The sequence below is a fragment of the Bicyclus anynana genome, chromosome 22 (genome assembly GCF_947172395.1).
Source record: "Bicyclus anynana chromosome 22, ilBicAnyn1.1, whole genome shotgun sequence".
In the NCBI taxonomy this organism is placed as follows: Eukaryota; Metazoa; Arthropoda; class Insecta; order Lepidoptera; family Nymphalidae; genus Bicyclus; species Bicyclus anynana.
Genome location: NC_069104.1, coordinates 11549613 through 11576901, shown reverse-complemented (window position 1 = coordinate 11576901; position 27289 = coordinate 11549613). Strand labels below are relative to the sequence as shown.

Below are 27289 nucleotides of genomic sequence, written 5' to 3'. Positions count from 1 at the left end.
ACCCAAAAAATCGTTTTGTCTGAATTACATACATAAAAGTTTGAAATTTTTGAAGATGGCCTAATTGACCTGGTGTCATGTCATTTTTTTTCTCGGCGCACAATTGGAGTGTATGGATAGAGGAGGACAAACAGACAAACAAATGTTCTACGAGTATATGACTTTAAGACTGTTATAGTATTTACTATTTACGCTATAAAATGAAAACTTGAAAATACTTAAACAAGGGTTTGTCTATTATTTAATTAACTGAGGAGTTAAGACTTTTATTACAGTTTTGCTACAAAAACAATCAGGGTCCGGCGCTTTGTCATTAATTATAGTGAGAATACTTATTAAGTATGAGATAAGCCTTAACTACCCATGTTGAATTTAAATTGTATATTTTATAAAGTTAGGATTTCTAAAAGATATAGGCCTGACCAGATTAATATAAAACCGGCCAAATGCGAGTCGGAATCGCGCAGCATTCCGTGTTGTTATCTATAAAAACGGCTAAAAATATTTTATTCTGTTTTGTATTTGTTGATGGATGGATGGATAGTGGCAATAAAAATACACCAACAAAACAAAATTTCAATTTAGATATCACGGTTTATGACAGACGGAAGGACAGACGGATGGATAGCATAGTCAATTAGTAATGGGGTCTTGTTTCGTACCCTTTGGGTATGGAACTGTAAAAACCTGGATTGAGGGTGCCCCAAGTACTGTTTATCAGGTGCCAAAATGCTAGTAGACAAAATTAGTTCTTTTTTTCCGCAACTTGGAGAGGTCTATTATGTTTCTGGTCAGGCCATAATTTCAAAACGAATTTTATAAGATTCTAAATAAAAACTGTTAATACAATAAAGTTATTCATAAAAAGTTAGAATGTCTTTTATTACCGGAAAGCTTCGCTTTGACTTATGGGCACTTCTTTCCTATTCCTACTCATACCCCTACCCTGCCCTTGTCCCTTTGCCTACCCCTAAATTCATTTGTTACAAAAAATGTGATAATTGAAGAACCGCTCGACCGATTTTGTGCAAACTTCACAAAAATCTACTAATTATTAATAGTCGGAACAAAGCCTAAACATTTGGTTTGGATAGGTGTGCCCGTTCTTGAGTTATAAAATTATAACGAAAATTGGCATTGATTTATATAGTAGGTATACAGGGTCACTGGAAACGTACAGCGATCCCTTTAAGGGGTGATAGTAGGGATAACTAGCTATCAAATTGAATTGTGTTTTATGGGGCAGAAAAGTACCGATTTCGAAAAAAAAAGAGGCTTTTCTCTTTTAAGAAATGTGTTTTTTTTTAAGAAATGTGGGCTACTCTACTTCCAAATGGATTATAAAATAAAAATTGCTTATTTACTATTTTATTAGTTGTTTTTGGTGTTCTTACTTCATTAGTTGGTAACAACCATAGATTCGGTACAAGTACCTAACAACCTAAGGTAACAACCTATTATAGTTAGGGATCCTAGAACATTTTGTACACTGATTACTAACAAGCTAATTTTTCGTGAGTAGCTTTATCTCGATGAGACGATCAACTTTTTTATTCACGATTTCTTGATTCTGGTAGCTAACTGAGTTACCAAGAAATGAAAATTTCAGAGCGTCACGCAACGCATTAGATTATAGATTTTTGATCTTTTCCAGAGGGGTAACGGTTAGCGAGCCAAGTCCTGTTATTAATGGTCTAAGATTGCCACGTATAATAATAATAATAGTAAGTGAGTGGGAGCATTTCGTTTCAAAAAATGTATGATTTTTGAACATAACACAAACGTCAACAATTTAGGATGTCATGTGTGACATTTGACATTTGCTAGGAAAGGAACACATTTGAACTGCTGCTGTCAGCTGGAAATTCGATAATTTCTGCGTTTTTTGAACTTCGTAATTCGTTTCGTTTCATTTAATATATTTGAATGGTGCTGCAGTATATGTGATGCAAGAATAAAGTGTTCATAATAGTGTTCTGATTTGAAGTATTCATACAATAACTAATATTAAAATGCCCGTAGAAACTATAGATTATTCTGAAAGATATAATGATGATGTTTACGAGTACAGGTTCGTTTTCATAAGTTAATTAAATTCCAATATGCTAGCATAGCTCATTCCATAGCCCGCTGTGTGACTCGCTTAGTAACATAGAATTAGGAATTTGATTTATTTTATTACAACAATTTACTTAGCTGTCTTATTTCAAGGAAATTTACAACATTTAGGCATTTCTCTTACAATGAAAAAATCCTTTTTTCCTTTACTTTTTTATTTTACTACATAATACTTTTCCATATTAACTAATGTTGTACTACAAAATATCAAATCCTTTAAGCTTACAATATAAATGTCAGGATTGACTACAAATAAAAGACAAATTAACTTTGTCAAAGCAGGTTCAATAACAAAATCACCTAGTAAGGCTTACTCAATCCTATGTTCAGCACCTGATTGGACTTTATTAATGGATATGTATGAGAAACATTATAAAATCCCAGCGATGACACTATTTTGAGATCTAGACCCGACCTTTTGACAGATCCTTTTGTTTAAACATACAAAGCCAATAGTACTTGTTGAGCTTATTGTGCCGTGGGAGACTAACATTCCGAAAGACCACAGTATAAAAGTGAATAAATATTATGACCTAACAAATGAACTAACTAAAAATGGCTATGTAGTTAGTTAGAGGATTACCAGCAAAATCTCTCTATAACTTGCTTAAAGACCTTGGCCAATCTGGAGGTGCAGCTAGTTCTATATTAGAACGATTATCCAAAGCTGCTCTAATAGGATCTAACCAAATTTGGATAGGTAGGGAGAACAACATGAGCAGAGAAGGAGTGTTGAAGAATAGATATAGAATATAATTCCTTAACCCTACTTCCAGTAGTCACAAGTCCTGGACTTTGCTTGGAGTTTTACTCTCTACCACGCGATGGACCCGGCACCTGCACGGTGAATCCATGGAATACTAAGATATTTGTTTCACACTAACAATAAACTAAGCCGTTGGTATCAACCAATTTTACTTGTCCTCTCCCCAAACCCCAAAATCATTATTATTAGTAAAAGTACTTTATAAATTTTACCCTTTCAAATGTTACTTGTACTAAAATTAACACTTATGGTAAAATAAAAGTGTTACTTACTATAATTTGATGCCCATATTATGGTGGATACTTTTAAAAACCTTAAGAGGAAAAAAGCTCATTGTGCTAACATGATTTTTGTCTTCCAGGCACGTTCGCCTACCACCAGACATGGCCCGTCTAGTGCCAAAGTCCCATTTAATGACTGAGACAGAATGGCGTAACCTCGGGGTCCAACAGAGCCCTGGCTGGCAACACTTCATGGTACATAATCCTGAGCCACATGTACTATTGTTCCGTAGACTTAGGACTGATGTACCACCCGCTAGGAATTTAGAAGAAAGGTTAGACAATGTCAATGATGCATCACTTAGTAAAGTAAAGTGTTAGTAAAAGGTCTATTCTGTGCAAATAATCTAATAGTATATGTACAGGGTGTCCCATAATTAATGGATAAAACGCAAATGATAGATACACCACCTAATTATCTTATCATTGATATGATATTTGTTGCTACTTGTTGATTAGAGAATTCAATAAAATATTCAGTATATTTAAATTGCTTTTAACAAGGAGATCCATAAAGGAGTGGAGATTTGTTTTTATAATATAAGGATTAAGCTCGTGCTTGCACGCTCTCACCTGATGTTGATGACATAGGGATGGAAACTTCATGCAGTGCAATGGTAAAAAGGTGACATTGGTGGTGGAAAAATAATTGTTGCACTCTAAGCTTTTTCTATGAAACAGATGAAACATTATTTATAAAAGTAGTATCATGATACATTAGTAATTCAATTCGCAGTATTTAAAAAAAATCAGATCCTTTAAATCGTAATTACAGCAGCTACAGCATTGAAAAAACTGATTCAAGATGAAAAAATTTGCTAAATCTGAAAAAAAATATGACTAGGAATTTTTTGAAAACTAATCAAATTAATTTTAGATAATTAGCTGGTGTGTCTACCATTTGTGTTTTATCCATTAATTATGGGACAACCTGTATATAGTGGGCTATTCACTAACTTCAGAGTGGTAACTCAATCAGTTTAATATTATATTATATTAAAGTAATTAGATGAGAGTTAATTAGATAGATTTTTTCAAAAATGCTGCTGTTGAAGTCCATACAGAAATTTTCAAATCCCTGTAAGAATATGAATCACTTGTTAGCTTTCATCATTTAAACCCATATTCGGTTCACAGCTGAGCTCGAGTCTCCTCTCAGAATGAGAGAGGTTTGGCCAATAAGTAATCCACAACGCTGGTCCAATGCAGATTGGCATGCTAGCTTTAAAGGTAATTAATAGTGATCAAGTTAGTGAATAGCCAGAATGATGTGAAAATTTCACTAATATTCCAGGCACTAAGGTAATTGACGTCAAAATTAAAATATGTGATGTCTACATTGACATTTATTGTAACATCATAACAATTAAAGTAAAACAACAAGCATTAAAAAAAAAACATTTTTAATAATTAGGGTTAATTTAATGCTATTGCATATATTTATATATTATATTTAATGCTAATAGAGTGCCTGACATAAATTTTATTTTATTTTTCAACAATTTTCAAGATTTACCCAAAAATATTAGGGGTGAATTTCACTTATTATCTTGTAAGTAAAAAAAAAATTCTATGAAGGTAAGACGTTTTTATTACCCCAATCTATATTTACCTAATGCTCCTCATAATGATATAAATATTTTAATTACTAGTAGACTTGTGAAGCTAGCTAATTTTAAGAAAGTCAGACACTGTTTCAAAATTTTTTTCAGCTATTATTTTATTTAGCTTTGACAAAAAAGAGAGTTATAGGTAAACCAAAAATTCTTCTCTTTAAGAAGAAAAAGTGTTTATTGTTTAATCGGCAATAAACTTAGATATTTCTAAAGTAACAGATACTTTTTTATTATTTGTATCCAACTTTGAATTTGGGTTTTATGATTATTATAATAGGTGCTTAAAACTTGTATGAGGTATGTGGCCTTATGACTGATATAGTATTTACTTTATAGTGAAAACTTGAAAATACTTAAATGAAGGATTGTCTATTATTTAATTAACTAACCAGTTAACCCTCATATTCAAGTTTTTGAAGAAAAGCTAGTTAAAAATTTAAGTGAGAATATTAAATATGCCTTACATGTTGAATTTAAATAGTGTATTTCATAAAGTTAAGATGTGTATAGGACATAGCTCTGACCAGAAAATAAATAACCAGCCAAGTGCGAGTCGGATTGGCGCAAGAAGGGTTCCGTAGGTACCTATATCTATTAAAACGGCAAAAAGTATTTTATTCTGTCTTGTATTTGTTGATATAGCGGCAACAAAAATACATCATCTGTAAACATTTCCAGTGTCTATTCATCCTGCTTAAAGTCGAACGGATGGACGACAGTCTTAGAATTAGGGTTCAGTTTTACCCTTTCCGTTCATAAAACAATGGGACCACCCCGACCCTTTCAAACAAAACAAGAATTTTCAAAATTGCTGGACATACATAAAAAAAAACATACATACAGCCGAACGTAGAACCTCCTCCTTTTTGGAAGTCGGTTAAAAACCAGGATGGAGGGCGCCCCAAGTACTGTTTATCGCATCCCAAAGTGCTAGTAGACAAAATTAGTATTTTTTTCCCGCAACATGGAGAGGTTTTTATGTTTCTGGTCAGGCCATAATTTCAGAACGAATTTTATAAGCTTCCTAATAATAATTGTTAATATAATAAATTTATACATAAAAAGTTAGAATGCCTTTTATTTCCTTGATTTACTAGTTAATTAAACTGTGCATTTTAATGACTTCATAAAAGTAAGTTAACAGGTTAACTAACCTACTCATGGAGAGACAAGTGTAGCTGTAAGTGGCAGGGCGAACAAAATATCAAGGCCCGAAAGGCCAAGGCACCTTTAATCGTACCGGAACGCTAAAAAGCCACGGCCGAAGCGAAGCCTCCCTAAGTACACCCTGGTGCAGAGTTGTGAAATAAAAGGACAATGTACTATGCAGAACGTTTATTTGGATTTAACTTCTAAAACATTATAAACATAGTAAAAATATACAAATAAATGCGAAAGTAGTATATTTTATATAACTTTGCCAATACTTTTAGAACAAAAAAGAAATAAAAACTCGTCCTACATGTTAAAACAAATAATATAATAAAATTATTAACAATATATTAGTTGGTTTAATAACATTTTTTTTTCTTCATTCGTTAAGTAATAAATTGTGCTTTTCATATTTTCTTAAAATCTATAATAATAATAATAATATATTATAGCCAAATTAAAACTAGAATTAGCCGCCGGAACGAAACAGAATTTTTAAAATGAGTTGCCAGTTATAAAAACGTAATATACCTACTTACCGAATTAAAAAGTTATAAAAACAAGTTATAATATTCCAAAAACTTCTTATTTACGTTGTATTTTTCGTTTTTATTAAATTAATACTATGTATACGATTTATTGTCAAAATAAATACTTTAAAGTAGGTTTTCGTATTGTTTCTCAAAAGTGCAGACCACCAGACCAGAACAAGTGTTGTAAGTAAAACTTGCAATTAAGCAAATTATGTATGATGTTAAATAGGTAACAAACCTATTTAATTAAGTAATTGGAATATTACATTTTGTTATTATTGGAAACAATATTGGCCGAATATTAAAACAAGTATTGATATGGTTAATTGGAAGTACTTATTGTAAAGTTAGCGTCAACAGTTTACTTAACATTCGTATAAAAGTCATCTCTCCAATATAATCTTATCTAAAAAAGGTAGGCGTCATCTTACAAGTAGATACGATACAAAATATCCGAACTTACGAACGGGACATAGAAACTGTCACATTCAAATATAACTAGGGAGCGTGGACGTAGCCAGGAACGGGTCAGGGGTAGTCACTAGTATGTATGTATAACTAACGCAAAAAAAAACTGATTTCAAAGAGATTAATCATAATAATAATTGATAACAACTGGTTTGATCTGTCTAAATTAATGAAATTTGGTCAATACAAAATCTAATTAATAAAACAAAATAATATTTAGTTTTTTTTTTTTTTTTTTTATTCTTTACAAGTTAGCCCTTGACTACAATCTCTAAGTGATGATGTAGTCTTAGATGGAAGCGGGCTAACATGTTAGGAGGAGGATGAAAATCCACAACCCTTTCGGTTTCTACACGGCATCATACCGGAACGCTAAATCGCTTGGCGGTATGTCTTTGCGGGTAGGGTGGTAACTAGCCACGGCCGAAGCCTCCCACCAGCCAGACCTGGACCAATTAAGAAAACCTCAATCTGCCCAGCCGGGGATTGAACCCAGGACCTCCGTTTTGTAAATCCACCGCGCATACCACTGCGCCACGGAGGCCGTCAATATAATCTGTACAAAATATAAGATAATCTGTACAAAATTGCATAAAATAAAATATATGATTTTTATTGCAAATAGCCCGAAAATAATAAAAATAATTGACCTGACCTCCTTGACCACCTTCTATTGTTAACAAAAAGTCTGGCTACGCCCAAGCCAGGAAGAAAGGTGTAATGCCTTTGTAATAGTGAAAAAGATTGGTTACATGATTTCCATAGCCACTAAGAAGAATTTCCTACTATTTCAGACTTCGATAGTTAACAGAAAGTGACTAATGAAGTAGAAAGCTGGATTATTCATATATTTTTTCATCTAATGATACATTTTTTTGATAACTCGATATATGTAACATACACATAAGATGTGTTCACATGAAAATTTCCAATTCAGTATCTGAATAAAATTAATTTGAAAATAAATGTTTTTTTTAACATTACAAAAATCTACTCATTAGTAGGTATTTATTTTAAGACCAACTTTTGGTAGTTATTAACTTTAAAATACAGGTAAGTGTATAGGAATGTACCTATATCGTTGTTGAATTATTATCAAAGTAAGAAACTTGAAACTTTACCAATGTAATTGGAAAATTCCGTGTGAACGTACATTTAAATAACATGCTCGATATTTATTTGGCTACATCTAATACTACTGCAAAACCGTTTAACGAATTCATTAACTACGGCCATAATGTGAATGGCATAATATTGTACGTTGAGAAACGGGACTTCACCTAATAACAATACACTTTCCACTAGAACGTAGGCCCTTGCGTCGCGTTATTGGTAAAATTTACCGGTTTGCAATCAATAATGTCAACATAGGGTACATTAAAGCTAACATTGTGATAATATATTTAAAGCTTCAGAGCCCTTTTAAGCCGCTTCACGAGCCAGCGAAAGTTTTGTTCAAATCTCTTCAAACTTTAATTGTAACTGTACAAGTCAGTTAAATCTACTGACTATTTTTCACTGAAATTACATTATAAATTTGAATCAGTACAAACATTTTGATCAAATCGTTCGCCAGCTCTAGAACTATCAGTTAAATATGTCGTTCATAAATCGACATGTTTCTATTCGCTTTAAAAGATGGCGTTCGCGCTTTTTTTAATGTGATATTATATCGCATCAGTAATATTTTACAGCAAAAAATGATATGGCAATTTACAAGAAGTGATATGATATTTTATGGATATTGTACTAATAGATATGTACTTAAACGATTAATAAAAAAGTTCTTTCGCAAGTATTTATTATGTGGTATTGACAAATTTGGTACATCTTTCTTTTATTAATAAAGTATAAGTAAATGCTCGTTACATTGTCTTTTTCGTTGAATCGCTTCGCTTCGGCAACAGTGCTAAGTTATCATAGCAAAAAAACTACTAATTGGTAGGAAATTTATACAAACACTACCAGTGTGTAAGGACAAAGTAGAAGTAGAAAAATGGTAGGACTCAATCACGATACGTACTGCAACAATGGCATGCCCTTATCTATACAATAAGCGTTGCATACGAATATCGTCTATACGTAACCGTAGCTATCATCAGTGTGTTCGTGCGAACAGCTGATCAACTTGTGGCTCCGATCCTAAGGAAAATATTCCTGTGACCCATTAAATGCCAAGTGTAAAGGAAGCCCGGTTTTGTTATTAGTGTTATGGACATGAAATTAGGCTTAGGGACCACGCCTTAATTATGTCACACTTGTGAAAGGACACTGTGTTACTTTATCTTAAACAAAATTATGTAGAACGATTAAATAGGTAACTATAAAATTAATATATGTAATCGAAAAAAATATTAAACTTTACTACTTTCATTTTAAAATTAAAAGAGATTTTGTTTGTTAAATAGAATTATGAAATCTCGATTATTTTATATTGACGGAGAATAAGAGGTACAAGGAATTTGTGTGACATAACTAATAGATCGCAGACGGTAGTTTGTATAAGTTTTGTACAGATAAGCACGTGCGAGTATTGTTAGTGATGAGTCGAAAATTAGTTTTAAAACGTGTAACTAAAAATGTGTTGAATTTATAAAAGAAGGGGAACATTTAAAATTGTGCTACAAAATCATATTCGAGTGGTAGATAAAGCGTTGTATCTTTGGTAGATTAAGTAGACAACTCAACAGTGTTGCCAGAGCGATAAAAAAGCGGTTACAAAATGCTACCATCAAGATATGATGACATTTGCCCGCTTCAGCACCATAGCGCGTTGGATCGAATGTTCTCGAAGTTGAAACCTATTTTTCTTTCTCTTCCGGTTTCCCGTTGGTGTATTGAGGAGGTGAATTTGTGTTCTGGGATTGATCCTCCGTCATTACTGATACTAGTTCTTCAACAGCTCGGCCAAGGTCATCTAAAAAAAAGAAATTTATAAAAATAAATAAAAAACGTAAAAGTAAAAATTTATTAAATTAATACTAAACTAAATTATAATTAAGGATTTATATGGTAAGTAAACATCTTTGATTTTCAGCTCCAGCGTATGTTTTACAAATTATTAAGTTTTTGAAATAAGCATAATATATTACCTCAAGGTATACGTCCTGTATGGTAGCAATAAAACAAATAACATGTTAGTATAAATATAGTACAACTATAGTATTACTTAACATAAAATGATAAATACTTTACGAATGTAGTAAGTATAGGGATAAAATGCTACAAAATTTGGACATAAAATATTCTTTTACATAATAAAATCATGCAAAATAATAATTATATACAATTACATAATATTACATACATATTGGTTATACACATACTGTATTAAATAAAAAAAAACCATCAAACATTTTAGTAAAATAACAAGAACGCTGCAAATAAAGATAACAATGACAAATTATTAAAAACAATTGTTTGCAGAAAATCTTTGGAAAAAGCAAAACCGAAAATGATGACATTCCTCTAATCACACTTGGCTATAGTTGCTCAACAACAGTATTTATATCATTAGATTTTTTAATTACTTGTACTAGACATATAAAAAACTAACGAGTAGGTACAGCAGATATTAATGATTTGAACATAGCAATACTGCATAAATGTCTTTAGCCAATTTTGCTTAAGATTAAATAAAGCAATAGTATTATTTTGCTTTATTTGTAAAAATGTAATAACATTGCAAAAAAAATTATAATCATTACAGATGCTAGGAATAACTAAGAATTTTTTGTTGTTGCAAAAATATTTGAGTTTTTGGCTTTAATAGGTTAGTTGACATTTTTTTTAAATAGTCTTAAATTGTTCATTATCATTTTACTAGATTGAAATAAAAATATTATATTTTTTGAGACGTGAATACTTAAAAATTTCAATTTTTAAATACTTGTTGACAATACGAGCCAAAACGCTGTCAGCTATGATGGTCTATTGTTTTTATCGTTTCATGACGTCACGTAAATACTGAACCTTAACCAAACGGTTTAGTGTTTGTCAAAATTATTAGATATGTAACATTATGACGTCACTAAATGGACGACAGCGTTTTTGAAGTTGTAAAAAATTTATGACCCACATAATTTTTAAATTGAGTTTTCTATCAAATCCTTAACTTTTATTAATTAATATTTATTAATTTAATTTAATGTATTTCGGACCCTTATGGGATAAGGGTACTACACGAAATTAATATTGTTTATATTAAATTTGATATGAGTCAACTACCCTATTATTAGGGGTATTTTTCATTCTGTCCACACTGACAGTTGAGCAACCGTAAGCCGTGTCTGACCTGCGCAGTGCATGAGCGAGTGCACGGCGTGCGGCGGCGGCGGCGGGCGCTCCATCTCGCGCGCCTCGCGCTCCGCTCGCCCGCCATCTTGTCATATACGTCACTCGTTAAATTGGCGGCCATTTTGTGTCAGCCATTTTATATTGCGTAATGTCATTAACAAATTCTTGCGTATACGAGCGAAGAATGTAAATAAAAATTATTAATGACCAACACTGTGTTCTGTAGTTGGAGTTTTGTTGATTCTTGGTAGGCGAATGTAAAAAAATTGCAGTAAAAGTACGTGGCAGGTAAACAACAATGTTCTTAATTGAAGCAGAACTGCCTTAATTACAATATGGCGGCGGCATTAGAGTGTCAATTTCACATTAGAATTGATGTCAATCATAAATATTTATTATCGCGCCAATAAATATGAAATGAGTTAAAATATGTTTGACGTAACCAACTGTAAATTTGTATAGTTGTATATAGTTGTATTCTATAATACATTTTGATTTATTTTAAATTTGAACACATTTGTTGACAGTAGTAGGTCTTTTACATATTAATTATTACGTTAATAGTAATTAATAGAGTTCTTTCGCTCATTTTATTGGCTGTGGGTAAGTATTACAAGTACCTAATAATAATAGAAGGATGCTGTGGTACTTACTGGTATCATGGTAGAGCCCGTTATGCAGCTTGGCGGGCGAGTCGGTGGCCAGCTGAGAAGCGGTCACGGAGCGCGTCTGCAGAGTACCGGTACGAGCGCCGGGCGAGCCTTGCGCGTTACCGCCCGTTACTGCCGGCTGAAACAATCAATAATTTGACGTGAAACGTTTTAACTCCAGCGCAGGATAACGCTAAAACCACAGTCCGAGATTGTCACCTCAAACTGACCCCTAAGGAGAATATCGACTTAACCGGCATGGAAGCTAAGCCTCGAGGAGCCCCACACTAGGAGATGAGCCTCAAATAGGTTTAAAAAACCCAATCATCATCATGACCAGCACATTTTATTGGTCCAGGGACAAGCATATTTATAGGAGAGATGATTAGTATCTTAGACCTATCACGCTACTATAATATAGTTTTTGAAAGATATCAGATTTTAATAACTTTACTAGACAAGACCCACTGGCACACCACTAGCACTAACTCCTTTAGTTAAGATTGCTGCACAATATCTCTGAAAAAAAATACCCACTACATACGACACCGCATATAGGGGTACAACACATAACTCATCAGAAGAAGTATTATTGCCATGTTTATCCTGTCTTGCATCAAACAAAGGTTTTTAAAGAAAGTACAGAGGTCTAACATCTATTGAGTAACGCAAAATCCTATCAAGTCTACAGAAATAGTACGTATATACGTACCTCATCCAGAAGTCTGCGCAGTCGCTGCAGCTGCGCTTCCAGCTGCCGGTTGTGTTCCTCCAGGATCTGCATGCGAGCCTCCAGCCGACCCTTGTGCTGTCGCAGCAGACGAGCTTCTGCCATCATGTCCTGTAAGCCGGAAATTCATTGAAGATCAGCGTTGAGATAACAACAAAAGATCTCAGCTAAGGATAATAAGCTTGTAATATTTCAGGCGAAGGTGAAATGTAACAATTTATTACATGGGGTTTTGTTCAAAAGAATTATGGAAAAACATTAGAAGACTTCTAAAAATTGTACTGAATTTTATTTTTCTCAGTTGTAAATTTTGGTGGATTGGTTAATTTAGATCCTAATACCTGAACTTACCAATCAGACGCTATCTGAATTTACCAATCAGTTTTATCAAAATCATTATGATTTTAATAAAAAGAAATCAACGGGAATTTAATAAATGTGTAATTAAGGTGTACGGAAAAAAGTCAGATATCAGGGTAGTCAGAAACGCAACCTCTAGTAATATTTTGTGGTTTTTGTTTTCATTCCTTTGTAAGACATTACCCAGGGGTTATTAAAAACATCTTGAATCTTACCTGATCGACCGGCGCATTTCTGCCGTCGGCATGAGCGTGCTGTTCCTCGGGAGTGGAGCCAGGAGTTTGCTTGGCCTTCAGCCGCTCGTACTCCGCTTGGAGACTGGCGTTCTCTTCCTCCAGTTCCCTGTAATTTAACACCATGAAAGTTTGTATAAGTCATCTTAGAATATATTGGAACCTTTGGAAATGCAACATGTCAGGGTATTCTGTTTCACACGAAGAGAGCGGAAAAACAATAGGTTTTTCGCTTTCAAACAAAGTTTGGTATTGACAGTCACAGCCAGGCACACTCTAGACGTTGAAGCCAAAGTCTTGCCATTGATGGACAAGTCAAGGATCTATTGGATGTCAGTTTTGTCTAGCGGCCGTCTAAGAAGAGGACGAGTACTAACCTGATCATAGCCTCCAGCTCGTGTCTCTGCTCGCGATGTATGACGGACACCACGTGCACAGGCGAGCGGGGCGCGTCCTCCCCCTCTCCCTCCGATGCGCCGTTGAGAGACGCGCAGTATTGCGCTATCAGGGCGTGCTCTTCATCGCTGAAAATGTGTACAAAGGTGCAATCAGTTAGCTAGCAATTGTTAATAATAGTTTCAATATCAATATCATTCCTGTTTACTTATTTTTATTAAATGAATGTAATGAGCATGGTGGAACAATGACTTCCGTCAATATGGCGGCAAACGCCATATTGGCGGATTGGCGCCAACAACACAGAGTCTGACTATAAAAGATGATACATATTTTACAATATACTCTAAATAAATTGATTATTTAGAGTATATTGTGTTATATGTAAAGAAATAAATAAATCAGTGCGATAAATTAGTTTGATTTCACAATATCATATTCAGTTTGAAGGGCATAAAATTGTCATGTATGAAAAATAATATTGTTGCGAATGTTCAATAAATTTAGTAATATCTCGATGGTTAATAGATTTTCAGCTCAGGCAATGTGATATTCTTGTTTTTGAACCTTGAATTAAGAAATATGTTATACCTATCGGGTGTATCAGCAGCCCTGGCCCCGAGCTCGACCTGCGCCAGGCGCGAGGCGTACAGCTCCAGGCGCGAGTGCATGTCGTCGGCACCTGTGCCTGTGCCGGCGCCATGTTGCGGCGACGGCGCGGGCGACTCCAGTGCGTCACCTGTATACACCAAACTTATATTTATACAAGGCACGAATTTTCCAAATGTATGTATCCAACACTATCTAAGGAGTAATGGGATCGTGTACCATGATATCAAAAAGACCCTTTTGTATTGACTACTAGAACATGCACGATTACTTAATTTTTAGAACGGACTTTTTAGGTAGCAGAAATAGATTTTTTCTTCTTCTTTGACTTTCATTTATTCGAAGCTTTGCTTAAGACACTGACTTTTCTTCTAAGAGAGTTTGAATATAAAGTAATAAGTTTGAAACTGTAACGATTACTATCAGCTGTAAAAAATCTGTTAAATTTACCCTATGCGTGGCGCTCATTTATAGTCATTGGTGCCTCAAAATACTCGTAGAAAAAGCGCTATCTTTTTATTTGTGATTTCGATGAACTCGTTTTATATATACGAGTACAAAGACAGTTCTCCATATCTCTGTCGTCTATCAAATTGAAGCTAAAAATATCCACGTACCCTCAAGTACAGTCTGCACGGGCAAGTAGCCAACGCGAGGATGCTTCTTGAAGTACCTCGCCGACTTGAACTTGTTGCGCAGAGCTCGCGTGAAGTCGCGGACGTCTTCGCCTGATGTTGTCTGGAATATTAAAGTACCTAAGTATATTGTGTGATTGTGGATTGTATATTGATATACCATATCATAGTGTATATCGGAAATAATCTAAAGAATCCAGTGAATAATTTTAAACATGTGGATATTTGATATTTCGCTAAGCTAAGCTCGAGTCTCTTTTCAGAATGAGAGGGGTTAGACCATTAGTTCACCACGCTGGCCCAATGCGGATTGGCAGACTTCACACACGCAGAGAATTAAGAAAATTCTCTAGCATACAGGTTTCCTCACGATGTTTCAGTTAAATAACAAGTGGTATTATTATTTGCTACAAAAGATTCATTTGATAGATCCTTAAATATGAAGGATTCTTTAGCTCTAATAATTCCAGTTTTACGAATACAGGTTCAAATTGACTTTCTTTGAAATTCAGTTACATTATTTGACCAAAAAATATCACCAACCTCTTTCCTTCTGCCTCTTTCCTTAGCAAGCCCTTTCTCCTTAAATGAGGCGGAATTTGGATCTTTACGCTTTTAAATCAGGACAGATTTATTTAATGGTTATTTTCATTAACTTACAGCTGTGCAGTACTCCTGCATGGGATGCGTGAGCTTGTGGTTCTTAGCTTTGCGGCCGTTGAAGAAGCACTTTTGGCACATGTCGAAGTTGAAGCATTTGAGACAGCGGTACCTGACAAATTATAATGAAATTAATATGCGACAAACCCAGGTGTGTGAATGGTTAAGGCACATAGTCGTAGGTTTATCGTGACATATCTACATACAGAGCCTCAATAGCTGATCGGTAAGAGCGATTGGACTCATCACCGAGGGGTCGATCCCCACTCCGTTGGACTATTGTCGTACCCACACCTAACACAGTCTTTCCCGACTAGTTAGAGGGAAATGGGAATATTGGTCATATTAAAAAAAAGATATAGTAAATATTCTTTTTAAAAAAACAAATAGTTATCGTTCTACTTAAGTAACGCATCTTGTCTGCTACCCTGATGCAAACATAAGGTCATGGCAGCAGGCTGACTGTGTATCAGTTAAATGTTAATAAGTTTTATGTAAGACAAAGAGTTTTCAAATTATCTTGACCTCAAAAACTTTTTGCCTTTTTGATAAAACAGTATTCCTTGTCATCCTGTCTGCTTTTTAAGTTTAACTACCCGCATATGATTTAAAAGAAATTTCATGTCAAAGTCATTGTCAGCAATATATTCTACTACTGAAAGTCTTCTTAAAAAACTTTACCTATTTCCATTTCACACTTACCTCTTCTGTTGTCTCCTTCATAAAGGAGAATTTATTTATTGTAAGGGTAGCCCAGATAGATATTTATTTTATTAAAATGTAAATAAGCCATTGTTTGGATAACAATGACCGACGAGATTTACAACCATAGCTTGGTCACTACCGATGCATCTCCACAACCACTGATGCATCTCGCTTCCAGCCTCTGCCCCGCGCGCATGACTTCACACCCGCGCATTCTCTCCCACTGCCCCCCCCCCCCCCCCCTCCCCTCCAATATAACTTAGTCAAGTTATATTTTTCTTGAATCAGTTTTTTCAATGCAAAAATTTGATTTACGCCCCCCCCGCCGCTGTTTCCGCGGGCTCGATCGCAACACGGCGTAGTATCACCGGATCTGACGAACCCGGATTAGACACCACGGACCTAAATAGGCCCCACCCAGCGCCCCGCCTGTCGTTGCAGGCGGCGTTGAACTCCACAGAGAGGGGCCAACGCCCCGATCACTGTTACCCCGTGACCCGTGAGGGTTACCGAGGAAGACCCGGTCGTCAATGCGATTACATAAATAGGTGGTGTATCTACCATTTGCGTTTTATCCATTAATTACGGGACACCCTGTATGTAAGTTAATAGCTCACCTGAATCCAACAATGGGGTACTCCTTGCATATATTGCACTTGGCCTGGTGCTTGGCGCTCTCCGCCGCCGCCAGCCTGTGCAGCACGGGCAGCCACACCATGGACTGCGGCTCCTTCTGCAGCCACTGGAGGAAGTGGAACGCTTCTATGAACTGGAGCTGACCGTCCGCGTCTCTTTCCAGAGTCTTCTCTTTGGTGTCTTCTTTCTCCTTTTCTTTCTCTACTGCAATTACGTGAAAGACAGAGTTTTTACAATAAATTAAGTGGAGTCCTAGTTTCAGAAATGTTAGCGACAAATTCTTTTTCGTTTCTCATACTCGGAAATTATTATTAGTATTTAACACGGGTAAATATAATAATAATACCTCGGGAATTTATACTTTCCACCCTCGGTTAACAATCTACTATTTTGGTAACAATCTTGTCACCATTGTACTACTATACAGTACTTAATAAGCTTGTTAAGCAAATTTTTCAATACTTAATTGTAATTTTTTTTTCGGTTGCTTGCTATTTAGTGGAAGTTGTAGCTAATTGTTATGATCAATGAATATGCTAGTCGATTGACCCAACGAATCCAAGCGGCATTCAGAAACGACCTATACAAATGCCGTTAATATAAATAAATAATTCTTTGAATTGGTGGAAACAACCACAACCTTCTTGTTTGAACAAGCACAATGATAGTTAAATGGTAATAAACAATAACGCACCTGTTTTCCTATCCAGCGTGCTGCCTCTATTGCCTTCCTTGGTGGCGACGGAGGCCTGCTCGAAGCAGCTGCGTACCGACGGCTCAATGTTGGACCCACCGAACGCTGCCACTTCGCCCAGTTGACGTGGAACCTGGATAAAATCACCATCACATGAATTTAATTTAATTTAAGCTTATTAATCAAATTTATTTTCATTAATTTAAGAACAAGTTAATTATATTAAATATTAGGTGTTAGTGATTTATAACCTCACTTTTTAATTTGTTTGTTGGTAAACAGTACCTACTCATCAAGAAAGGCTGTAGTATAGGCATAGATACCTACTATAATAAAATACGAAAATCGAAATCAGATCTTGGAAACAAATAAACTGCCAACAACATTTGCTAATGACAGGTCACGTGAACAAGATCTGTGATTCCCATAAATCTGTAAGCTATTGGCTAGCAATTGTTAATAATAGTTTCAATATCAATATCATTTATGTTTACCTATTTTTATTAAGTGAATGTAATGAGCATGGAGGAACAATTACTTTCGCCAATATGACGACTGAATGTAATGAGAACAGTTGAATAATGACTTCCGCCAATATGGCGGCAAACGCCATATTGGCAGGTACACGGAGTCTGGGTATAAAAGACGATGACGGCTGTCATAGCGGCTTTCATTCTTTGTTCAACTGTCTTAGCGAGAACACCTATCAAGTTATTGTGGGTACGCATTGCAATATTATTAAAATATCAATATCAATTAAATAATCAATCTATTTAAAGTAGGTATATGGTATTATGTATAGAAATTATAGTTTGATAAATTTGTTTGATTTAACACATTTTTCTACTTTTCGAAGCGATAGCGTTCTTAGAAAGAGAATCGACGTGTCACTTGGCTACAGGGGCTGGATCGACTTAAATTTTTTTTTTACTAAAAAGCTACACTTTCTCCGTTTACCCGCGGGAATGGGAACTAGGCGGGTGAAGCCGCGATTAGGTACTGGTTTGATATTGATATTCTATGCACTAAAAGGTATTCTAAAGAAACAAAGAAACAATTCATTAATTTAGGCCATAAATAAAAGAAAAACACTCACTTGAATGCAGTCATGTAACAACAATCCCAGCTTTCTTTGGTCGGCGCGACACGATGGATCGGCGATTAATCGGAACAAATATCTGAAAATGATTAAATAATTTTAGATCTTGTCTTATTAGCTACAAAATAAAGTCTTACGTCTTTTAAGAAATTAAATATCACGTGTCTCAAACTGTGAAGGAAAACATCGTGAGGAAACCTGCATACCAGAGAGTTTTCTTAATTCTCGCGTGTGTGGAGTCTGCTAATCCGCATTGGGCCAGCGTGGTGGACTATTGGCCTAACCCCTCTCATTCTGAGAGGAGACTTGAGCTCAGCAGTGAGCCGAATATGGGTTGAAAACGACGACTTTTTAAAATATTTTTCACAAACAATCAAGTAGCTACCCCAGGCTTGTAGTTACCCTAGATTTACTCACCTATATTTCTCTTCCAAATGTCCCTTGCACAGCAACACTAGGCCAACTTTGAAGCTCAAGACGCGGATCTGGCCGGTCCTCTGGCTGTCGTACACGTTGAGCAACCAGTTGATCGACAGATCCAGGCAGAGCGGCACGTTCACTAGACTTGGGTTTTCTGCTGCAATCACCTGTGAATAACAACGTTTTTATCTTCCACTATAGTCTCTAAAGTAGGAGCCACTATTGACTAAAATGCACACTGAATGGTCAAAGTTTTCTTCTTCTGGGAGAGGAGATTTGGATATTCCACAAAGAGGAAGAAAGGCTTTAGTGGCTTTGTGACTTTTTAACGATCAGTAACAGATGATCAAAATTTTATTCTCGGCGTAATGAGCCACCACCAAATTCTCAATTCAAGGATGCTATTGAGGTTTTCTTGGAAGAAAATATCGATATTTCATAGCTCGATCCAGGACTTGAACCTAAAATCTCGAGGGACGTCCACTGCTAGATCCCTATGCTAGATGCCTATTGATCCCTTAATGTTAAAAAAGAGCCAATAGTGTAATAATTTACCTCGTACAACGAAGTAAGAACGGTGATCATATCAGGAATGTCTATGAGGCGATCATTCTGCGCTCGGAGACCGTGCGAGTCGAATGCCTCCAAGGCGGCTGGTAACTGGAGCATATGCACTGAAAAACATACATTATATCAGTAAGATCAGAAGAAAAGAAAGAATAAATTTTCCCTACTTTTCGAGCTAAAGGATAGTGAAAATTTTCCATATATTACAAGAAATTGACATTAAACTCAAGTTAGGAAGTCGCATATTGAAATTCTTAGGACTCTCGGCGAGAAAATGACTCCATAGACTGACTCTGGCCAAGGTGGTAGGCACCAGAGCACGCAGCTGATCAATCACGCCTTTGAGTCTGTATTAAATTTGCCATTTATATATGGAACTAAAAATATCGTTGATCATAGTAATGACTTACTGCAAAGCGCCTTTTGAACAGTCCTCAGTTTCAGCGCAGTTCTGTACGCCGAAAACCGGACCTCGTTGAGGTCAGCTAGCGAGTTCATCAGCTCAATCATCTTTGGATGGTCCCAGTGCGTCGTTTCTAATTCGTGACTGAAAAAACCAGTTAAAGTTTACATTTGAAGGAAATTATTTAAATGATCATAATGTTTACGCTCACTTCCTAATTGCAATATTATAGTAGACGCTTCTATTCTTTCTGTAGTACAATTCCGTCATATATTTTAGCTTATATATTAAAAAAAACAGAAATAGATAATTATCAGTAGATGAAGAACCATCATAATTTTTAGTGTCCAGTTTTAGCTTTAACAATTTCAGTCCACTTTTAATTCCGGTTATTGGTGTGATTCGGGTTTATCTCAATCTTTATAAGGCTTCAATTAAGCAAGATAAAATACCAAGATCATCATAATTAACCGAATAACGTTCACTGATGGACATAACCCTCTTCCAAACATCGCACCATAAAGCCGCTCACATCCAGAGGTTTCATCGGTCCGCTTAGACTACGTTATTCGGACCCCTTTATCAGCAATTTCAACAGACCACAAACCGACTATACCTATGATATAATTTAATCGTCTGCACTTTCTTTCCGAGGTTATCATTGGGACCCCTCCTCAGCGTTTTGAATATACTACGATAGTATGATGCAATTTTACGTACTTAATATAATAGGGTACGTTGGCGGGAGTGACAGCTCGCTCCCAGGGTGTGCGCACGGAGCCAGCGAGGAAGCCCTGCGCGGCGCCTGCACCTCCGTCCCGCGCCACCCCGGCTAGCTGTCTCGCGCGCTCCTCTCCACCAGCTGTCAGTGCTGATACCCTGGTACCAAACAGAGATGATATTAGAACTCATGATCATTCATCATTATAAGCCGTTGAACGTCTACTGGGCTCTGGCATTCCAAACACGACCGTCTCGAGCCGCCAGCATCCACTGGCTCCCTTGCAATCCGGTTGATGACCGATCCACCTAGTGAAGGGTCAACACTACGCTTTCCGGTGCGGGGTCGCCATTCCAGCATCTTGGGACCCTTGGGACTTGGATATGATCATTTACCTATTGAAAATGACCATGCCTTAACTCAAGGATAACAAAGACACTCATACATTACACGGGATAAGTTGAGTTGTAGTTGATCTAAAAACAGGTCAATGTCCGCTAAGCGAACATCAATTCAATTGAAGGTATAATTGACAGTTCTCTGTGCAAAGCCTGCATGGAGGAGAACGAGACACCGATACTAGTTATGCTTAGATACAGCAACATAACAAAGCATTGGTTTCTCTTATACACCCCGGTCGCCGACACTCCATGAGGCTATCAGCGACCTGGGCAGTTTACTAAGTTTCTGGAGCTTCGGTTGGCTGGAATGACTACGCAAAACGGACCTTACAACGGCCAACATAATGGCCAAGTGCAAAAAAGGCCCAGAAACGAAGCAGAAAAAGAAGAGAAGATCTATGTACCGAGCAAATAGAAAATTGGGGTAATTTTTATCAATTACGTACCTAGTGTTCAAATCCTCGAGTCTTCCAACCAAATGTTCAGGCAACTGGACATTGTCTCTCGCCATGGCCTGGGCCTGGCCTCGGAGCTCGTCCACCAGCCTCTTCAGCGGAGGAAGCTGGGCCCTGGCGCGGGAGACGGCGTCCAGCTGCGCGCGCGCATCTCTGGCGTCGCCGGGCGCGCGCCATGATGCGCGGGCGGCTTCTGCAGTCTGCACCCGCGATGCTAGCTCGTCGAGGGATGTTGTGAATGTGCGGACACGCTGGAAAAAAACATGGAACATTATTAATATTTAAAATGATGATTTAAAAACAATTAAAAAACTAGGAAAGACGAAAAATAATAGACAAACTGTCTTGTCACGCAGATCAAGGTTTTGGTAAGATGGTTTTTATATAAAGGATATAAGATAAGGATGTAAGATAGGATGTTTTAGTAGTAAGTCGATGCTAGCACTAGGTAATTAGGCAGGTAAAACAGTTTTTTCACGAGGGTTCTGAGGTTTATGGCGTATTCGCAGTATAATAGACTACTTGACGCCGCGGAGTTTTACCCGCTTGTTTTCTGTTCCCGTAGGAATACGGAGATAATCTATATACCTCCTTCCTCGATAAATGGGCTATTTAACACGGCAAGAATTTTTCAAATCGGACCAATAATTTCTAAGATAAGCGCGTTCAAGCAAACAAACAAAGAAATTTATCTACATTAGTATCGATTTAAAGATTTTTAGTAACCAATATTTGCCAAATACCTTTAACATGGCTGCTATCCGTGTTGTTTTGTAATAAGCAAGAAACACGTCTGGTATTTGCAAAATATAATCGACTAATAAACTGTAGTAAAATTTCTAATATTCTCAAACTTCCTGTATACAGTTGTTTATATCGACATTGGCCCGAAGTTGTTGCCAAAGACTGTAAACTTTACAGCATACTAGCAGACACACGGGATTTTGTTCATGTTCTGTTTTTTTTTCCGATAGTCAATCAATTTCTGGATAAAATCCAGGGTTAAATGGTTAAATAAAAACAGGAACAAAATAAATATATTTGCACAATACTTACACAAAGAATCAAAGTGAGACTGTCTTTAAGGATAATTTCAAAACGTACCTATGCTTTAAAAAATTGGGAATATGGTCGACATTGTCGGGTAGGTAGGTATAGGGTAGATGAGGAAGACCAAAAATCTTGAAAAAAATTCAAAATTCATTTATTTCAAGTAGGCTCAGTTTACAAGCACTTTTGACACGTCAGTTGACTATTTGTAAAGATTCTACCACCGGTTCGGAAGGCAGGTTCGGCGGAGAAGATACCGGCAAGACACTCAGCAGTTGCTGTTTTGAAAAAGTCATACAGTATTATAAAATCTTGTCCTTTATTAAACTATGTTCTAGCACAGAACTAAAGCTAAATCTTAAAAGCGAGGACTTTTTTCCAAAAAATATGCTTGAGACACAGAACTTCACTATTTGAATTTTAAATTTAGAGATATTAAAGTAAATACCCAAGTGTCCAAAAAATATAGTGCAATAGTGACTTTATCAACTTGTGGCACAAAGACCGTTTCACCGTTAATATTTACGGAGATATTTGAAATATTAAATCTATACTAATATACAGGGTGATTCGGTCTTTAGTGCGGATATTTTTTTTCGTGGTTCTGTATCATTAATAGAATATAAATCTGCAAACAGTTCGATACATTTTATGTAATTTTTTTTTTAATTTATGTCTCTAAAATAACAAAATAATGTACATATTATTACTAAACAAGATATATTCAGCTTAAAAGTGATCTGGTGACGTCCTTTAGGTATCAAACGAAAATAAAATAAACGCACATTAGGGTGACCCTAAAATTCTGTTCAAAAGTAAATAACTTTAGCTAACGATAATTTTGTTATTTTTGAGTTAAAAAAAAAAAGAAAAAATACGTCATCATTAAATTTTGTTTATGTACAAAATATAAAAATATCCGCACTAAAAAAAATTTCTTCCTGTATACTAAGCTGAAGAGTTTGTTTGTTTGGACGCGCTAATCTCAAGTGTACTCGATTCACGTCAATAGATCTGTACATATAAAACGAGTCGAGCCGTCGGTCCGTGACAAGATTCCCTAGGACAACCTTGTAAGGGAACACGGTAACCTTGGCAGGACTGCTCGGGTTGCCAAGGTTGTGTACGCTTACTGTATTTATTACCACTGGAATATATACCATTTATTGTAATATAACTGAATTTTACAGTTCTATGTATATTGTACTAGCGGACGCCCGCGATTTCGTCCGCGTGAAAATCGATGTAAGCTTTCTATTTTAACCCCTTCGATTTATATTTTCGTAAAAAAATGTCAAACACTTTTTAACCCTTTAGGGGTAGAATTTAGGGGTAGAAATAATACTTTTCTGGTAGTACCCACACCAATTTTGACAAAAATAAACTTGAAAACTTTCTATACAAACTTTAAGCCCTTCTCATTTAATTTTCGCGACTTAAAGTATTTAATAGTCTTCTTCGTATTATGGTTTTGAATCGTGTCAAGTATCATTTGAATTCATTGAGTAGTTTCAGACAGACAGTCAAAAAATTAGATTTTGAAAACTCAAAATCTAAGGGCGTTTTGCTGGTTTTTTGTAGTTTCATTTGGATTCGTAGTATTTTCGCGCAGCACAGCAAACTCAATACATTATTAATATCTCTATTCAAGCAGTAAAGCACAAAACTCGATTCCCAAGTCCCAATTGACTGGCTTTTAAGACAAATTGGTACTGAATACCAATTATTCCATTACACTACAGACTGCTTTATATCTTAATTACACCCTGGCCCGGTTACAGCCAGATGCATTTGCACCCACTTTACACCCTTTCCCGATGTCAATTAACTAATTTGCTGTTCACGTTTTGATGTAACTTAATTGGTTATTTAAGTGCCTGGTTAATTTGAAGCAACGAGTGCAATGATGTGGCAAAAAGTATCCCCAGTGTGAATCATTGTCAGATGAAGTGTTAATGACCGGATGCTTGCCAACGATATTTTTTACTATAGATATGTTACGTGCCTACATAATCACCGCAAGTGATCTGTATTTAGTTACTCCACTAAGCGCACACATGGACAATTTTGTGTTAATTTACATTATAAAGGAGATCATTCATTTTGGGCCCTTTTTAAAAGTGCCGGACAACAAAAAAAATGACACGAATCGTTAGAACTTCCCATTTGGAGTAACTATGACATAAAAGAGCCACCCGACAACTTTTATGCCATATTAGCTATTGCTCCAATCTATACTTCTATACTAATATTATATAGCTGAAGAGTTTGTTTGTTTGTTTGTTTGTTTGATTGAACGCGCTAATCTCAGGAACTACTGGTCCGTATTGAAAAATTCTTTCAGTGTTAGATAGCCCATTTATCGAGGAAGGCTATTTGCTATATATTATCCCCGTATTCCTACGGGAACGGGAAACACGCGGGTGAAACCGCGCGGCGTCAGCTAGTTATTAATAATTCTAACGAGTCGTGCTATTTTTGTTTGGCCGGCACTTTCAAAAAGAGACTAACAATGTATGGAGCGTGAATGATCTCCTTTAAGTATACATAGTTTTTATACTTCCTGAGCACACAACTTGACATTGTAGACAATATTAATGTATTATTTGTTTAAATAACTTTTGTCGTTTACTATGCGATTAAATGAAATTAAGACAAATTATAAAAAAAAAACTTTTTTTTTAATACAGTAGGTACAAGCTCCTTATTCACGCTATCTTTATTCGCGTTTTCACTATTCGAGGATTTAAAAAATGCAACCCAATACCTTTATTCGCGGCAAAATATTTCTTTATCTGCTCTGGAAACTTTGGTCGCAAATATTGCCGAAATTGCAAATCTTTTTGTTCAAAATTTCATTCAAATTCGAAAAATACCGAAAAATTATCAATTCATTGGATGGATTCCATCCAAACTGTATATATGGATATATTCGTACATATCCGAGAGGACGGGCCTAGTTAAAATACATGAGATTCATAAAATTCATTGTCTTAACAGAATCCCCGTTTCCGATTCAACGCTACGCGCACGGCAAAGGGTTTGACAAATGACATGGGAACCGAAAAGCTCTGTAAAATTTCCCTAAACGACATTGTGAACGAAGGCCTGCGACAGTCAGACCTACCTCATTTTATGAAAGCTGAAACTCTACCATATATACCATATATTATAAATGCGAAAGTAAGTCTGTCTATCTGTCTGTCTGTTACCTTTTCACGGCTAAACTTCTGAACCAATCAAGATAATGCTTAAATGGGACCTTGGAGCAAAACATAGGGTACTTTTTGACCCAAAAATAAAAATAGAAGGGGGTGAAATACGAGTTGAAAGTTTGTATAGAAAATCCTTCATTTTTAGAGTAACAGTTTTAAAAATTGGTCATAAATCTTTATAAAAATACGGAATATAATGTGATTCAAGAATTACTAAATTTCAACCCCTAAATTGATGAAATAGGGGTTGAAAGTTTACATTGATTTTATAACGCGGACAAAGTCGCGGGCGTCTGCTAGTAGGTTAATATGGTAACTGCGTCATTAGTCCTGTGGTTAGCTGGTTCAGCGACGTACAATGAGGTCCAGGGTTCGAATCCCGGGTCGGACCAACAAAAAAATAGACGATCAACTTTTTATTTTCTTTACAACACTTTCACCTGATGGTTAATTATGATGCAATCTAAGATGGAAGCGGGTTAACTTGTTAGGAGTAGGACGAAAATCCACACCCCTTTCGGTTTCTACACATCGTACCGGAACGCTGAATCGCTTGGCGGTACGTCTTTGCCGGTAGGGTTGCAACTAGCCACAGACGAAGCCTTCCACCAGCCAAACCTTCATATAATATGTCTGGTTTTCACAGGCTCTGGTTCTATAAAGGACATTATTCTATTGCCTACTGAATTGGGATCCGAAGAGATTGTCAAGGGAAAACAGCTCTTATAATAATAGACAAAAGGTAGCCAGGTAAGGCTTCTGTTGTATAAAACACGCAATCCGTCACGTGCAACACAAGCCTGAATTTTAAGAAGGCGTCACAGATGTGCGTTCGCTAGATTTGTCTTGTAAAGGATTTAACTTGATATGTAATGTTTTGAAAAAAAAAATAGGTCTAGTCCTTTCGCCTCTTCCATATAATAGAGAAGAACAATAATAAAAATGGTTTTTTGGAAGTTTTTTTTGTTTTGTTGATTTTGTAGTTACAAAATCACAAGATTAATAATAATTAATAATATTTTTAATGTTTTGAAAAAAAAATCGTTATATCTAGTGCATTCGCCTTTTCCATATAATAGGAAAGAATAATAAAAAATGGTTACTTGGAAGTTTTTGTTGTTTTATTATGTAGTTACAAAATCAATAAAACAACAAAAACTCATGTTACAGATTACACTCTATGTTATAGAGACATAGAGTAAAAAGTAACATATGTGTGCCTATTTGGCTAATGAAAGTAGAGACTGAAGTTGCCCGCCAAATTTAAAAAATCATTTAAACAAATTAAAAAAAACACGCGTTATCATAATTTGTTTAAATTATTTTTTTGTTCGTGTACTACCTATAAATAAGTATTAAACTCAGTTATTCCAATATTTGAACTTTATTTTTCAGAATTTACTGTTTTTTTTTTAATTTG

At 35.8% G+C, this 27289-nt stretch overlaps 2 protein-coding genes across 6 annotated transcripts in view; one reads left to right on the top strand and one right to left on the bottom strand.

The window, feature by feature from the left end:
* The first annotated feature begins 1832 nt into the window (after positions 1–1832).
* Positions 1833–5852, top strand: LOC128199328 (cyclin-dependent kinases regulatory subunit-like). Its single transcript, XM_052888355.1, has 2 exons — positions 1833–2071; positions 3246–5852. The coding sequence occupies exons 1-2, from the start codon at positions 2013–2015 to the stop codon at positions 3484–3486; spliced, it is 300 nt and encodes a 99-aa protein (XP_052744315.1). The 5' UTR covers positions 1833–2012; the 3' UTR covers positions 3487–5852.
* Positions 5853–6683: 831 nt separating this feature from the next.
* LOC112053903 (dystrophin, isoforms A/C/F/G/H) overlaps positions 6684–27289 on the bottom strand; it is a 702364-nt gene continuing 681758 nt past the window's right edge. The window contains exons 48-64 of one of the 5 annotated variants that reach the window (XM_052888349.1): positions 21596–21855; positions 20748–20906; positions 20035–20171; positions 19613–19731; positions 19055–19224; positions 18635–18716; positions 17539–17671; positions 16826–17048; positions 15504–15615; positions 14826–14946; positions 14191–14338; positions 13581–13727; positions 13186–13312; positions 12593–12721; positions 11884–12019; positions 11229–11315; positions 10013–10041 (exon numbers count right to left, since the gene is read on the bottom strand). In XM_052888349.1, the coding sequence (XP_052744309.1) occupies positions 10028–10041; positions 11229–11315; positions 11884–12019; positions 12593–12721; positions 13186–13312; positions 13581–13727; positions 14191–14338; positions 14826–14946; positions 15504–15615; positions 16826–17048; positions 17539–17671; positions 18635–18716; positions 19055–19224; positions 19613–19731; positions 20035–20171; positions 20748–20906; positions 21596–21855 (2304 nt within the window). In that variant the 3' untranslated portion in view covers positions 10013–10027. Of the gene's footprint in view, positions 9852–10012; positions 10042–10652; positions 11316–11883; positions 12020–12592; positions 12722–13185; positions 13313–13580; positions 13728–14190; positions 14339–14825; positions 14947–15503; positions 15616–16825; positions 17049–17538; positions 17672–18634; positions 18717–19054; positions 19225–19612; positions 19732–20034; positions 20172–20747; positions 20907–21595; positions 21856–27289 lie in introns of those variants that run through there. The other 4 variants (XM_052888348.1, XM_052888347.1, XM_052888350.1 and 1 more) reach the window with 4 other exon arrangements.